The sequence below is a fragment of the Octopus bimaculoides genome, chromosome 3 (genome assembly GCF_046866305.1).
Source record: "Octopus bimaculoides isolate indiv1 chromosome 3, ASM4686630v1, whole genome shotgun sequence".
In the NCBI taxonomy this organism is placed as follows: domain Eukaryota; kingdom Metazoa; phylum Mollusca; class Cephalopoda; order Octopoda; family Octopodidae; genus Octopus; species Octopus bimaculoides.
In genome coordinates, this window is record NC_142930.1 from 137,939,491 (window position 1) to 137,956,820 (window position 17,330).

At 41.6% G+C, this 17,330-nt stretch overlaps 1 protein-coding gene across 3 annotated transcripts in view; it reads right to left on the bottom strand.

Moving 5' to 3' along the window:
• LOC106877840 (glutamyl aminopeptidase) overlaps positions 1-17,330 on the bottom strand; it is a 311,216-nt gene that overhangs the window by 221,988 nt on the left and 71,898 nt on the right. For all 3 annotated transcript variants that reach the window (XM_089349726.1, XM_089349725.1, XM_089349724.1), the window contains exon 2: positions 14,084-14,897. In XM_089349726.1, coding sequence (XP_089205852.1) covers positions 14,084-14,871 — 788 coding nt within the window. In that variant the 5' untranslated portion in view covers positions 14,872-14,897. The remainder of the gene's footprint in view (positions 1-14,083; positions 14,898-17,330) is intronic.

The following is a 17,330-nucleotide window of genomic DNA, read 5'->3' on the forward strand; positions in this document are numbered from 1 at the left end:
TGACAGGAATGCAGTTGCTGTAAACGCCACAAAGACTGTGATTATAGCTACTAACAGCCCTCTCACCACCACCACCACCACCACCACCAACACCAACAACAAAAACAAAACTGTAACCAAGGTTACAAAACCATGCGTAAAAACCGTCACAAATGTCTCTGACGTAAGCACCATTGCTGCTGACGCCATCATCACCACCACCAACAACAACGACAACAACAACAACGACAACAACAACGACAACAACAACAACAACAGCAACAACAAGGACGTAAAGTTATCGGCCGTCAGCAATGACACCATCACCTGTTCAACAAACTCTGCTGCCACTACCACCACCTTTGAACCAGGCAGTACATACACCAACATAAACAAAAATATCCAGAAGAACATGTCCGCCAGCACAACAAAAACAAATTTCGCAAATGCTCTAAAGGAAAAAAGAACAATAGTGACATTCACACAAAAACAAATAAAAGACACAAAATCCCTTCTTACGAAAGAAGGAGATGATGTCAGAATAAACATACCAAAAGATATTATAGAAATGAAAAACAAAAAGTGCATCATTTATAAACTGGTAAACACAAAAACCAGACGTGTAGAAAATGTTAGCACAGATAAAATTGAAGTTTGTCTTAGAAAAATTTGGCCTTATCAGAATCATGTCACCTGGGGAAGAAAATTTGGAACGGTGCAAGTGAGATTTCTGGATGAAAATTTAGCTAAACAATTTTCGACACTCTCTCTCCGCACAGATGACTTGGTAATGATACCGAGTTATCTAGGACAGAGAGTGACCAAAGTTATGATAAAAAATGTGCCATCGGAGGTGGACACCCAATGGCTGATATCGGCCGTGTGCCTGGAAATGGAGGAGGCAAATATTTTGGAGATTATGGTCGGAGAGGAAAAGAACTGGGGAGGTAAAAATCTGGAAATCCTTCTCCACATCACGGAGGAGGCTTCACAGAAAATTCCTCCAAACATTAGATTGGCAGAGGACCACAAGCTGTATGTGGTGGTAGAGGGCAGGCGACCTCGTTGTTACCTATGCAACAGCGAAGCACATCTGAAAAAGGACTGCCCTCTGGCCGCTAAACAAAAACAACAACAACAACAACAACAACAACAGAAGCAACTACCAAATACCCCCAACAGAAAAACCTTACTACCAACACCACCAGCAACACAAAAAACAACAGAAATATCAGCAATAACCACAACAGAAAAGACAACAGAAACTGCAAAAACAGAAGAAGAAAAAGAAAATTCCAAGACTGCCTCTCCCTCCCCCATATCACATACACCACACACAAATAACAAGCAGTCAACATCAATAAAAACAGCAACACAAACATTCACAGAAACACACACAGACGCACAAAATTTGCCGTTACCTCTTTCTGACTCCTCAGATCTCCCATCATCCGATGAAGAGAGTGGGGAGGAGTGGGAAATAGCTACGAAAGGAAAGAGGAAGCGCAGTAAGAAGAAAACAAAACAAAATGCAAACACAAACAAAGCAGGGAGATTCACATCTCCCGAAAATACTACTAACACCAATAGTAATATAAAAAAAACAATGCTAACAGCAATAGACAGTACAAACACAGAGTTGATGAATTACATCAACTCTAAAACAAACATCACAAATAACGATATCAAAACCAACAACCACCCACGTACAACACCGCCAAAACACATTAAAATTATTCATGTAACACCAGCATTACACAACACATTAAAATCCCTCTACCCCAACTCGGTAGGGGGATTCCAGAAATATTCGTGCAAGAAATTATACAATAGCCTCCTTGGTGAAAAATCCAAGGAGGAAACAAAACTTTCTAACGGTAAGTAACACCTTGTTCTTTTGTTTTGTGCTTTAAGGCACACGTATAAATAGAATCATGGTGAAGATTGGTTGTGTGAATGTGCGTGGCTTAGGTTCCCCTTGGAAACAAGGGTACCTCTTAAATGACATCAAGTCACACAATTTGGATATCATAGCCATTAGTGAGACCAGACTCCATGAACCGCGGGCCCTAAAGTCCATGTTTGGCGGACAGTTTAACATTTATTTTTCTCCCTGTCTGCCGAGGATGGGCGGTAGTGGCACGGCGGTTCTTTTTCGCAAGAGTCTGGATCTCCAAGTAAAGACGATATTTACGGACCCGGAGGGTAGACTGGTTGTCCTAGATGTGGACGGCAGCGATGGAGGCGCTTTTCGGTTGCTGGCAGTTTATGTGCCTCCTTTAACAGGTCGGTCAGACTTCTTTCGACGTCTAGAAGTATTCCTGGGAACGTCTCGTCCCTTACTTTTAGTGGGGGATTGGAATGCTACCTTGGACACGCATCTAGACTACGTGGGGAGTGACAAAACTAGAAGGGGATGCAAAGGCCTCATAGACCTGCTCAGACGCTTCCAGTTGTCTGACAGGTACCGACTCGACCACCCAAATGTGCCAACGTGGACTTGGAGCAACCGCATTGGGTCGTCGAGATCGTATCTAGATAGGATAGTGTGTAGGACAAGAGATAGAGATAGTTTAGGATGTCCACAGTTCCACATAGTCAGCTACACGGATCACAAACTTGTGACGTGTACGCTAGACTTAGATAAGGCACATAGGCAGGGTCCCGGTTACTGGAAACTAAACGCGTCTTTCCCGTCGAGACAGGTTTTCAGAGACCGGATTAGCACGTTAGTAAAGACGGCTTTGACGGGAGCCATCGTCAACAACAAATGGTGGTTTGCCCTCAAGAGAGCAGTAAGGGCGGAAGCAATAAGGTATAGCAGGTCACTAGCTGTAGAGAGGAACAGAGTAGAGGGGGAGCTAGTGATAAAGTTAGAAGAGGCATTGCGAAGTGGCATCGCATCCGACGTTTTAGCGGCGAGGTTGGCCCTCGACCAACACTTCAATGCTAAACACGAAGGGTGTGCTGTCAGGGCAAGGATGCGTGCTCTGAGGAATGAAGGTGTTGGAGCCGCACGAGAGGCCCGGGTGGCGGAGGCGCAGCGGGGTAACAGAGCCACCATCCGGTCTCTGGTAGACGAACAGGGGCGCGAATTGCTCGAGCCGAGCAAGATGTGCGAGGCGTTTCAGCCGCATTTTGCCCGACTGTTCGGGAGGAGTGGCGAGCGAGAAGGCAGGGTGGACTTTAGTGCCTACCTGCACAGCTTGCCACGACTCTCGGCAAGAGAGGCGGAGTGCTGCGAAGGGGTCATCACGGCGGAGGAGGTGAGGGACGCGATGGCGGGTTGCTCGACGGACAAATCTCCGGGTTTGGATGGTCTGCCCTACGAGCTTTACATCTGTATGCCAGACTTGTTTGGAGAAGTCTTGGCGGCCGTGTACTGCAACTGGCAGCAGAACGGGAGCATTCCCGGTTTTGTGAGCCGAGGAGCGGTAACGCTGCTGAAGAAAGATCCAAACAAGGGGGACGCCATAGATAACTTTAGGCCCATCACTCTGCTCAATGCAGACATGAAAATTTTGGCCAAGGTGTTAGCCAAGCGGTTGGCGCTTGTCATCGAGAAACTGGTCGGCACGGAGCAGACGTGCGCCGTGCCGGGCCGGAGCATCCATGACAACCTCCATCTGATGCGCTACATCATAGAGAGGGTAGTTAAGGAACCTGGCATGGGTGGGGCCCTGATCAATTTGGATCAATCCAAAGCTTTCGATGGGGTAGACCATCGATACTTGGAGGCCGTCCTCGAAGCGGCCGGCTTCGGTCCCGTTTTCCGCAGCTGGATGGCTGCCTTGTACACAGGCATCCGTTCGGTTGTTCGCGTCAATGGACGTCTATCGGGACCCTTCGACATTGCACGTTCGGTTCGTCAGGGATGCCCCCTGTCGCCGCTCCTGTACGTATTGACTCTCGAGCCACTACTGAGGAAGCTGGCGACGCTGAGGGGCATCCCGCGAGAACTGGGGTGCGGGACGAGCGTGTCGGCATACGCGGACGACGTCACCGTCATAGCGTCTAGCCACGAGCACATCGAGCTTGTCGGCGAGACGCTGAAAGACTACGAAGCGGTGACGGGAGCGAAAATCAACCGGGATAAGTCGGTGGGTTTGCTGCTCGGCACCTGGAGAAGCAAGCCCATACCGTCCGGTAGCGCCTCAGTAGTGGGACGCTGGACTGACGGTCCGGTCAAGTTGCTCGGAGTCTGGTTCGGTCCGGACCTGCAAACGGAGAAGAACTGGGACGAGATAACGAGTAGGGTGGCCACTCTCTGCCGGCAATGGTCCGAGAGGAAGCTGTCCCTAAAAGGTCGGGCGGAGTTGGCGAACGCGTACATCGCGTCCGTCATCGAAAACCGCCTGACCGTCGTGCCTTGTCCCGATCGCGCCATCACCGAAATGGAGCACATCCTCTTCCGCTTTTTGTGGAAAGGAAGCGTTCCGATGGTGAGGCGATCCGTTTGTTGCCAACACCCGCTGAAAGGAGGGCTGGGCATGCCGTGGTTGATGATGCGCAGACATGCGCTGAGACTGCGACATCTCCGGCTCTACGTAGACGACGGTGAGCAGGTGTGGTCGCCGTTTGTGCGACGCGCTTTCCCGCAGCTCGTCTCCATGACCGAGCTGCAGTCGTGGATCAAAAAGAGGCCGAGGAATGGCGAATGGCACCGTGAGTGTCGCGTTGCTCTGCAACAACTTTGCCGTCCCGGGTCGACCTTGAGCGGCTGCATCACAACGAAGTCATTCTATAGGGGATTAGTGGAGGGCAGGTACGACGACGATCTCGGGGCGAACCTGGGCGTCGACGAGGAATACCTGACCTGCCTGTTCAGGACGACTTTCGGGCCGGGACCTATGGACAACTTCCAGAGATCCCTGGCCTGGCAGTGTTACCGAGAGGCGCTACCCGTTCGGGATAAGCTCTATAGACACGGCTCGCGAAATGCGGGGCCGACCTGCCCGAGATGCGGTCAGAGCGATGAAACCGTACTGCACGCACTCGTGCAGTGTCCAACCATTTCGGAGCTGTGGGCTTATGTCGAACGACTGCTGTCGCGTGTGGGACGAGTCGGTTTATCAACCGAGTCTATCGTCAATATCGTCACGCCTCCTTCCTTTAAACGGGAAGGAAGAGCTGTATTTATCGTACTTGTGGCTATGGCCAAAGAATGCATCTGGTGGACGCGTCTGAAAGGATTAGAGACAAATACTTTCCTCTCTGGTCAATCTCATCAACTTTTTCAAGTATCACTTGAAAAGGAAGGTGAGAGTAGAGAGGCAAGTGTTGTCTAGCAAATGTTTCGAAAAAAGATGGATACATGTAGCAAGAATGGCACGTATAAATGACGAAGCCACCTTGACCATGATTCTATAAAACGTTTTAGAATTTTGTAAACAGAGAGTTACTTACGTTTCTTGCTTAAATAAAAGAAATTTTATTTAACAAACTGTGACACTAAAGACCGAGGTTACCGTGGTCTTTTCGTAGGTTTTTCTTTCTACGGATAACCTCCCCATTTATTGGGATTTTTTTGTATTATTTCGTATTTTTTGTAAATACCCCAAACGTTTTGCGATGTTTTTTTTTCATCGTTGTCCCCACTTTTGTTGTTTTTTTTCTGCTTTGTTTTCGACCCCCTCGAAAAGAAAAACTCTACATTTGTATTTTGTCCACTCTGTGTTGAGCCCTGTGTGGCTAATAAAGAAACCTATCTATCTATCTTGACGGACGTGCTGTCACATCGGCTGCAAAGGTAAATGTTTATTTGACCTTTTATTGCCCACATTTTGTTGGAATTTTTGTATATAAGGTGTGTGAAGCACCCAACTTTTTTTTTATTGTGCTTTCAAGGTAGGAATTGGCCCTTAGGGGCAGTTTCAACCTTTTTAGAATTATATATTTTCTTCTCGACATTGAAAAATGTCGAGAAACATAGTCATAGAACGCTGGACAGAAACTTTGATGAACGAACATTTTCCTAGACTTGAGACGCTAGGAGAACAAAAAAATAAATCATGCACACGCACACTGTTATATGGACTGTTAGATATGTAATTCGTCTGACGTTCCGTGTGTCATGTGGTTCGTCTGAGTTCATTGTTTCATTGTTGTTGTCTTGTGGGACTGTCGTAGTAAAATGTCATTGATATATATATGGCGGACATGACTTTTGTTTATTCATAACGAACATTGGGTGAGTGCGTTCTTTGTATGTAATTGAACAATAAATGTAATAATTAAATTGTATAACTCGTTATGTTATCTCTGCGAGTCAGTCCGAGGGAAACATAACACACACACACACCAAAACAACAACAGACATCGAAAAAAAGAATGAAGCAACAGATTCTAAAGTCAAAGCTGTCAACGTCATGGATACTGTTAACAGCCCTGTCACCACCACCAACACCAACAACAAAAACAAAACTGTAACCAAGGTTACAAAACCATGCGTAAAAACCGTCACAAATGTCTCTGACGTAAGCACCTTTGCTGCTGACGCCATCATCACCACCACCACCAACAACAACGACAACAACAACAACAACAGCAGCAGCAGCAGCAGCAACAGTTCAACTCAACCTTTGCTCTCATCACCAGCAGCAAGCGAAAGAGAGGAAGGAAAAATGAATAAAAGCCACAACACCACTGACACAAACACAAATACCACATCTGCCACCAATACCAGTGCCAGCACCAGCAACAACAATAACAACAATAACACAAACAAAAACTTTGCTGAAGCTTTGAAGCAAAGTGAAACTGTTGTGTCCTACACAACAAAAGAAATAATAGAGATGAGAAAATTAATCACCAAAGAAAGCGGTGAAATACACTTAAACATACCACAACACATATTAGAGGAGACAAGTAGAAAAACAATAATATATAAAATAATAAACACTAAAAATAGAAGGCCGGAACAGGCCAGTATAGACAAAATTCATAAATGTTTGCTATCAATTTGGGATAAAAAATCATACATTACTTGGTATAGATTTGCACACGTACAGGTTATTTTTCGAAATGAAGAGTTGGCGAAGAGGTATTCAACGCTAACTCTTCACACACCAGAAATAATGATGTTACCCAGTTACCTTGGCCAAAAGGTAACAAAGGTAACAATAAAACACGCACCTCCAACAATCGACACACTATGGTTGATATCGGCCATATGTGTTGATATGGACAACATAAACATACTGAAAATAAACGTTGGAGAAAGCAATTGGACGGGAAAAAACATACAAATCTTGTTTCACTCAAACGAACAAGAAATCAAAAAAATCCCACCATACATCCGTTTGGCAGGAAGCCAAAAGTTACATATAGTGGTAGAGGGCAGGCGGCCTCGCTGTTACCTATGCAACAACGAGGCACATCTGAAAAAGGACTGCCCTCTGGCCGCTAAACAAAAACAACAACAACAACAACAACAACAACAACAACAACAACAGATGCAACTACCAAATACCCCCAACAGAAAAACTTTACTACCAACACTACCAGCAACACAAAAAACAACAACATAAATATCAGCAATAACCACAACAGAAAAGACAACAGAAACTGCAAAAACAGAAGAGAAAAAAAAAGAAAATTCCAAGACTGCCTCTCCCTCCCCCATATCACATACACCAGACACAAATAACAAGCAGCCAACACCAACAAAAACAGCAACACAAACACTCACAGAAACACACACAGACGCACAAAATTTGCCGTTACCTCTTTCTGACTCCTCCGAACTCTCATCGGATGAAGAAAATGGGGAGGAGTGGCAAATAGCTACGAAAGGAAGGAGGAAGCACAGTAAGAAGACAACAAAACAAAAAGCAAACACAAACAAAGCAGGGAGATTCACATCTCCCGAAAATACTACTAACACCAATAGTAATATACAAAAAACAATGCTAACAGCAATAGACAGTACAAACACAGAGTTAATGAATTACATCAACTCTAAAACAAACATCACAAACAACGACATCAAAACAAACAACCACCCACTTACAACACCGCCAAAACACATACAGATATACCATACCACACCAGCATTGCACCACAAAATAAAATCCCTCTACCCTAATGCGGTAGGGGGATGCAAAAAATATTTATGTAAAAAATTATATAATAGCCTCCTTGGTGAAACACCCAAGTAGGAGACAAAACTTGCATACAGTAAGTAGCTCTCTTTTCGTTTCCTTTTGTGCTTTAAAGCACATATTTAAATAAGAATCATGGTGAAGATTGGTTGTGTGAATGTGCGTGGCATGGGGTCCCCTTGGAAACAAGGGTACCTCTTAAATGACATCAAGTCACACAATTTGGATATCATAGCCATTAGTGAGACCAGACTCCATGAACCGCGGGCCCTAAAGTCCATGTTTGGCGGACAGTTTAACATTTATTTTTCTCCCTGTCTGCAGAGGATGGGCGGTAGTGGCACGGCGGTTCTTGGGAATTTTCTGTATTATTTCGTATTTTTTGTAAATACCTCAAACGTTTTGCGATGTTTTTTTTTTCATCGTTGTCCCCACTTTTTTTTTTCTGCTTTGTTTTCGCCCCCCTCGAAAAGAAAAAAAACTCTACATTTGTATTTTGTTCCCTCTATGTTGAGCCCTGTGTGGCTAATAAAGAAACATATCTATCTATCTATCTATTTATCTATCTATCTATCTATCTATCTATCTATCTATCTATCTATCTATCTATCTATCTATCTATCTATACAGTTATATTCCCCATTCAAACTGTGCCTTCAACGTATTTTGATCTAATCCTCTAGGTGTTTACATGGACCTTCAAACGGCAATGTAAAATTCAGAAAAATTTATATAATATGCCTTTTATAGTATAGATAATTGGCCTGAAGAGTAGCCTGCGCTGTACACCTAGCTTGGATAATTACTACTTCCGAGATTCTGCTCGCTCTGAAACATATGTATTTTATCTAGGCTATTCCTTTTATTTTATCTAGGCTATTCCTTAATTTAGGGGTTTTTATTCGCTTACCCGACAACCCCACTTGTCACTGTGAACTGTAAATTAATTTTCTTCAGCTTATCGTACTTTGATACGGGAAAAATACACGACCTTCCACAACAATAAACCACTATTGTTCTTGAAAGTTGCTTTTTATATTTTCTACGGATTGCTTGAATCTCACGTATTTCATACACCTTGATCATTGGATCTTACCCTCTGTCTGTCTCTGTCTATCTGTCTGTCTGTCTCTGTCTATCTGTCTGTCTGTCTCTGTCTATCTGTCTGTCTGTCTCTGTCTATCTGTCTGTCTGTCTGTCTCTCTCTCTCTCTCAACACACACATACATACACACACACACACACATATATATGTATGTGTGTATACTATCGGGACCCAAGGAAATTCTACGGAAAGAGAAAATATTAAGAGAAGCTATTTATATAAGCCTAATTGTTAAATGAGCAATAAATGATGCAAAAATTTACAATAACAATCTATACAATACTTCGTTAGTATTCATGTCTATTCAAACCGCAGAGCAATATATAATTGCATATCCCTTATTAGGCAATATTTGATCACAATTACGTTACAGTATATGCAATTAATATCTACAGAACGATACAAAGAATATACACAATGATTTTATTTACCTTAGTTTCAATTCCATTGCAAATTTTAAAAAAGTACATCCATAGCTATTTTGTTAAGTTATTTTACTTCCAGTCACAATAATATATTATGGGATTTTAAAATTTTCCTCTCCTAAATATTCTCTATCCTTCTGTTTTTTCCTCTCTCTCTTTCTCTCTTTTAGCTCTTATTTCATCTAACTTTGTAACCATGTACTTTCCCTCAGCGTGTCGTTAACATCTCCCTCTTTCGCTTTTTCTTCACTTTTCATTTCCAGTAACTACTTGAGTGACAGCGTAATGCATCAGCTAACTATCTGGTATCTCACTCACTGCCCTTTCCGTTCTTTCACCCTCACCCACCCTCTTCTCTCTCTCTCTCCCTCTCCCTCCCTCTCCGGTACTCTCATTCCATCTCTCACTCACTCCAAGTCCTCCTCTCTCTAAAACACTAAAGCGTAACGTGTCATTCAGCAACATAATTCGTCACCTGTGCTTGAAACTAATGCGACCAACCAAACCACCCCTTCCATTACAATTTCCCACGCTGAAGTACACATGCTCTCGTACCATCTTTCTTTCTCTCTCTCTTTTCTCCACGCCTTTTTTAAAAGGCTTTCTTTTTTTCTTTCTTTTCACTACATGTGCCCGCGTATTTTATTTACTCAGGTACGGGACACCCGCCTATCCACCACCACCACCACCACCATTATTAAAGTCGTGAAGTTGAATCACAAGTGTCGGACCGTCGGCGATTAAACCGGCAACGCCACAGAGCTAGCTATGTGAAAAGGATGTTTTTCTTGCTATTTTCTCACCCCGCAGAAGAAAAAGTAAGACTTGTCTAAGGGCGAATGAACTCGGATGAGATAAAGATGTGGTCCATCTGATACAGAAACGCCTCTTGGGATAATCGAAGAACCCCACTGTCCGAGATTTCCCTGAAACTCCAAGAGCAAGTTCCATCTCCAATTCCTTCTCCCCAACTCACAAGTCTACACCTAGATTGGTACCATCCACTCTGGCCATTTTCACAACTTTCACCCAACCAATTACCAAAGCTTATAATGTGCAGAAAGAGACCCTGTGATACATCTGACAACAGGCTGCTGTCTGCTCTCACAGAATCAACCAAAGCAAACAAGACTGAGAGCTCAGAGAAGTAAAACAACAACAATAATAATAGTCCTGACGCAGTACCAGGCACTGGCTGTCATGGCTTCTGATCTTAACTGACTGGAGGTGTTATGTATATGTTTTGTCTTGGTATAAAAGATGGGCTACAGTAAATATTCTGCTCAATACCACAGATTTACTTGTCAGTTGTTTGACCATAACAAGTTGAGCATGTCCCTTAGTGGCTGACATTTTGTGCATCTCTGAGCACGAGCAGAAGTAGTGAGGAAGCATCATAGCCATGTGTCGAGAGAAATTCTTTGGGGTTTCAATAATTCACTTCTGGAAACATATGTGTTTCGTTCAACATCCTTAAACAAACCTTATTCAGGGACCTTGTGAGCGGGATGAGCTACTCGACCTGAAAAAATTCTACCTGGGCCCCCACCTGCAAGGCCATGTGCTGTTTATCTGGATATGAAATCACCATGTCGTGCTCATATGGTTGTGATGCATATGCCTAGTGTACCCTATCAAACGGGTAGTCCTGATGGGTATATTGGGCTTCGTATATTTCAATCCAGTGTCAATTTGATGGCATGCACTGCTCTCTCACTCAGTAATAATAATAATAATAATAATAATAATAATAATAATAATAATAATAATAATAATGATAATAATGATAATAACAATAATAATAACAATAGGAATCCTGCCGCATGAACAGAAGGGGTGCAAGCGTAAGTGCACAAGTACCAAGAATCAACTCCTGGTAGACAAAACTGTACTTAGAGACTGCAAGAGAAGGAAAACTAACTTAGCCATGTCATCGATCGATTATCGTAAGGCGTACGATATGATGCCACATTCTTCGATTATAGATTGTATGAACCTATTTAGTATTGCATCGAATGTTGAGCGATTTCTTGGGAAAAAGTATGGCCAAGTGGAGGACGAAACTGACAGCATATGGAAGAAATTTAGGGACAATAGAAACACTTTATACCAACAAAAACGCTGGAGGGATGTATTCAAACTATGATACAGCAACACCATCTCTAGAGACAACACTACCAATACTATCAACACGCCACCATCACCAACACCAACACCACCACCGACCCTCTCACCACCGCTGCCACGACGACGACGATGATTACAACAACGACGACGCCGAAGACGACGACGACGACCACCACCACCACCGCCGCCGCCAACACCACCACCTTCCACCACCACAGACTCCATGAGCACTATAAATACAACTACAATATAATGCCTACACGCACAAACAAGAACATCATTCGCTAAGAAACAAACTGCACGGCCATAGATACAAATTACAAAGACCTAATAAATCATATACATCAACACAGAGACATTACAAGCCTTCATTTAATCACGCCAGCAAATAACACAGCGAGGACTAAACAGATCCTAAAATCAACATAAGAAAATTATAGCAAACTAAAAACAAAACCCCGATCGAGAAGTTTTCCGCAGGACATTAAACAAAAGAATTTACAAAACTTTAAAAGTAGAAACATCCAAAATTAGTTAGAAGGGCGGATCGTCTGTTTTTCACATGAATAAGATAAGTGGTCCCTCTTATTTTCGTCTTTGATCCATTGTCTTACTTAGAATATTATGAATATGATGTAGGTTCACCTCAGAAGCAGGTTAGTAGTCTTAGATATAGTGTCCATCAGTGAGACCACAATTTCCCATGTGCGATCCTTCGTGCCCAGCTTAGACGAAATGTACGCATCTCCAAGTCGACCGAGATCGGGAGGCCGAGTCGTTGTTTCAGAAAGGTCTGGATCTCACAATATGAATAATCTTCCTGGATCCAGAGGTTAAGTCGGTTGTTCTGAATGTGATTAATAGCAAAGACTATACCTCTCGACTAGTTCATATCTATGCCCCAATAAGGGTAGTGGGAAGGGTGTAGATTTTCTTAAGCGTTTAAAGTGCGCCTTGAGAACGTCTCTCTATTTAGTACTAGTGGTTCATTGGAACAGCATTTTGGATGCTAGATGGGACTTAGTGATGGTTAGCTGATAAGAGAAGGGATTGCAAAAGTCTCATAAATCTATTGAGATGTTTCCATTTGTTTGACAGTTACTGACTGAATTTTATGACTGTACTAATGTGGCTTGGACAAAATGTGTTAGATCATCCAAATGGTATCTAGATAGAGTATTCTGTAGGCCAGTAGATATGTATAGCATAGGTTGATCGCAATCTATCATCATCACATAAACAGACTACAACCGAGATAAGTTTGATAAGCAAAGACACGGTTACTGGAATCCGGAAACGTCATTACTGGCGCGCAAAGCTTGTAGGGACTAGATTAAAATAGTTAAGCAGATGTTGATAAGAGAAATGGCCAACAACAAAAATTGCTTCACCTATAAAAAAGCAATTAGAAAAGAATTGATATTGTTTAGTAAAGGACTAGCGATAAAGAAAACTAGATTAAAGAGATCTGGTAAGAAATTTATAACAGGTGTTTTGGAAAGGCAGCACAACCGACGTATTTGCGGTGAGATTGGCCCCCAACTAATTCTTTAACAGGGAGCATGAAGGTTCCCCTGTCAGAACTAAGGTGAGTGCCCTGAGACACGAAGTAACGAAGGCTGTTCGATGGGCCCGAGTAGAAGAGGTGCAACTCCTAAAAGTTACGATCGTGTGATATGTTATAAATCATTGTTATAATTACTTGAATGATAGTACTTATTTGATCGCATCACCCTTGACTTAAACTTTTAGCCTTTTTACATCGATAAAATAAGAACCAATAATGTATTGCGGTATTAATCGATCGACTATTCCGCCTCCCTTAAAATGTGTCAAAGTAAAAATCCGTTATTGTGGCTGTGATTATTATAATTATTGCATTTTTTTTTTATTAGTTGACAGCATTATCGTTCAGATCTTGTTTCTAAAAGTCACCTATTTTGAACTCCTAGTTCAAGTCTTCTCACTTGTGTTATTAATATTGGATAATGTATCAACGCACGAGAGTTGTTGATATATTACAGTTGTTGCCTGGCATCTGTTTTCTTTCTCCGACTGAAAAGGGAAATTTCATTCAATTCAAAAAAAATTTTAATTTTTTTACTTTATTTTATTATTTTTTTTTTTTACGTATGGCATTCAGTATATCCTTTTCCCCTGAAAGTCTATATATTCAATAAATGATATTCCATTTTTTAAAAACTCTTTTCTTCTGCTACAGTACCAAAATTGGCATAAAGAATTTTTTCATGAGATATTTTCAGATAATTATTTTTGTTAAAATATAAAAAAGAGAATGGGTTGAAAAATCGTAAAACAATAGTGTAATTAAACGATTTGCTTACCTTATTTCACCACTTTTTGTTACATAGGATCCCTTATAAAGGCCTTTCAAGTCAGGGGCTATTTTACCCCAAAAATTACCGATGCTTATTACATAATCTTTTCCTTCTTTTAAGTTCTGATTCAAATCCAAGACTTGATATTTATTGTCTTTGACGTAGAACTGTTTACCGATGGGAACAGTGTCGGAAATATTTCCATTTAGGTGAACAGAAACAGCTTTTTTGTCAACATCGAGTTCTTTTGTGTGGAATATTACATAGTGTGTCGGCTGATCGACATGAATTGTGATATTTACTTTACCAGTGAATATAAACGCATCCATATCAACCTTTAATTCAAGGGAGTAGTGAGAAGGGATCAAGCTTCTCGGTAAACGTAGTCTGTTCCATAATTTATTTCCTCCTTTGTGGCCTGACTCATTCTTGCCTGATTCATTCTCGCCAAATTTTCCGGCTATCGTATTTTCCTGACTATTCTTATTGTCTCTGTTAATAGAAGCATTCTGTTGAGAATTTTGGCAATCGCAGCGCGTGTTTCTTCCAACGAAAGCAGCTATAAGAGCAATGAAAATAGTTGTCAGTAGGATCAGGAATAGAAACAAACCGACCTGTAGCCTAGTGACGTAACATCCAGCACCCGCCTGATTACCTCGTTCCGGCTGAATGCTCACCATTGTGTTGTGAGTTTTGACCAAACCATCATTTGGAGGATTTGTTACGTTGCCAGTTTGGCTTGGCTGGATTCCATTCAATTCACCACCAGCTGTCATATCCATATTTTCTTTCATTGCTTTTCACAAGGAGCGTTTAGACCCTATTGATGAAAAGAAAAGAATAATGAGATAAAATAATAGCTGAATTCACAAGATTTGTTTAAACCCTATAACGGCAAACAAAAGAAAAATAAAATAACTTTAAATTGTCTAAAAATCCAATATTAAAACGATAAAGTACACACACGCACGCACACACACATACGAGCACACGAGCACACCGGTGAACATTTATATGTGTCCATATTGACTTGTAATCGAGTTGCATTACCTAGGGCTAAAAATAATGGTGATTTACATGAATGTATATCTGTGTGAGTAAATTAATATGTGTGTATGTGCGCGTGTGATCATACATGAACAAAGCCACATACACACTCATGAAAAAAGCGTATGTATGTGTATGACATTCAAATTTTGGCACAAGAAAAGCAATTTCAGGGGAGGAGTAAATCAATCAGATCGACCCCAGTAATCAAATGGTACTTATTTTATCGACCCCGAAAGCCTGGGCTTCACATCAATCCTACGACCAGACCTTCCTCCCGAGAAAGTCGGCTATCCAGACATCTCATCCTGCTAATATCTTTCCTGTTGCTGTTGATTTTCAATGGTTAAAAAAGAACATTAACGACATCAATATCAAAGTTTCGGAGGGTATGCTAAGGTCATGGGGACTATTCCTTTTCTCCAGACCCAACAAGTCAAAATAAAAAAAATACAATGCGTTCAGTATCAACGTAAAATACAGATATACACAAAATGTTCACATGAATATAAACATTTCTTCAGACGACAAAATCTTTTTGTGTTGTTGTCTTTCAATTGTTCTTTTTTTACTTTTTGAGCTCTTTTTAAATAAATTCCGATATGAGCACAACATACAAAGCAGACGCACTTATAAATACAGACAGCCACGCTTGTACACACACATGACAATCTGTAAATCCCCAAGCTAAAGTAGTGTTGTCTGGCTTTGTTCAATTTGCATATGTTTGTGTCCAAAGCTAGAAATGACGAATATGTAATTCTGAACAATATATGACAAACATTTATCAGAATTCTTTGTTCTTAAGCAGGGCAATTGGAATAAAAGATATTAATAATTGGCTTCTCAGCTTGCGTAAAACAGTGGTATTTGTAAAATCTTTGTGACCAAGAAACTGGATAGGTTACAGATAAATTCACTTCATCCAATATCTTTCTTCCGGGAAGTGAACAGACGTGCCTCAAGAGAAAAGAGTACACTTGAGTGCAAAGAATTGCCTTCTCGTTACTACCGTGCTTCTTGCGACAGGGAGTGAAAGAGCCTCAAGCTTCAAGTTCAAACATCACCAAAGTTAATTAAATTCATAGTCGTTTACACATTAAAATTAACAATAATCATAGAAACATAAGAAAAAAAATTATACGACGGCCACATCCCTGAAATCAGTTATGATCTTATACCATGAACCATTATCTATCCTTGGCAATTCTAATGTCAGATTTGTTGCCTTCCTAATGGCTAATTAAGCTATGAAAATGGTCACAGTCTGCAAGAGCGAAGCGTTTTCTGTATGGCTGGTACATTCTTCAAGAGCATATCTCAAACAGACTTCCTTCGCGCCATCTATAGTCATTTTGATCTACGTCTTTACAAGATGCAACAGATTAAACATTGTAAAACTTATTGCATCTTTCTGACTGCTATACTAGGCATTACTCCCTCGACTATTGTGAGATAAAAATTCCGAAATCAAAGGTGAGCTAACCATCAACACGAGTAAGACTGGTTAATTAAATTCATTATACTGGTTCACAAGGCAGCGAACTGGCAGGGTCGAAAGAGCGAGCTAGCACGTTCTCAACCCTCGAACTAGCAGGGTCATCGAGATGAGCGCTTTGCTATATTTAACCGACTCTGTTCGTTCTGAATCCTATCCGGCTAAGGTCAGCTTTGCCTTTCACCTTTCAGGATCGATTAAATAAAGTATCGACCACATCCCTTCCACAAAACTGCCCACTTCGTGCTTAAATTAGAAGCTATACTACTTCTAAATTTTAGTTATCTCAGAGGAATGAAAGCTGTGTTCAAAGACAACCTCTATTGAAGAAGGCACAATGAGCCTTGTAACTGACACCGTCATATTATAATAGGGTTTTTGTTTTTACTATAAAAGCGACCACAATATAAGAACTCCTTCGAGAGAAGGAGGGGCCTCGATGCGGCCACTCGATCTGCATCAAATATGAAACAAATTCTCCATCAAATTGGACCCTACCTCTAAAATAAGCGAAGGAGAAGGGTAACGTCGTCCTACATAATCCTGGGAAAACAGATGGTCACAGCCTTCTATTATATTTCTGATCTATCCTATTTGACGTAAAGTTAAAGAAATCATCCTTAGATAATGTAGTAGCATGTACATTGAGTGAACAAAAACAGACAAGATGGTTAGAGGTTGAATTATCACTGCTGGCCTGAGGCTAGA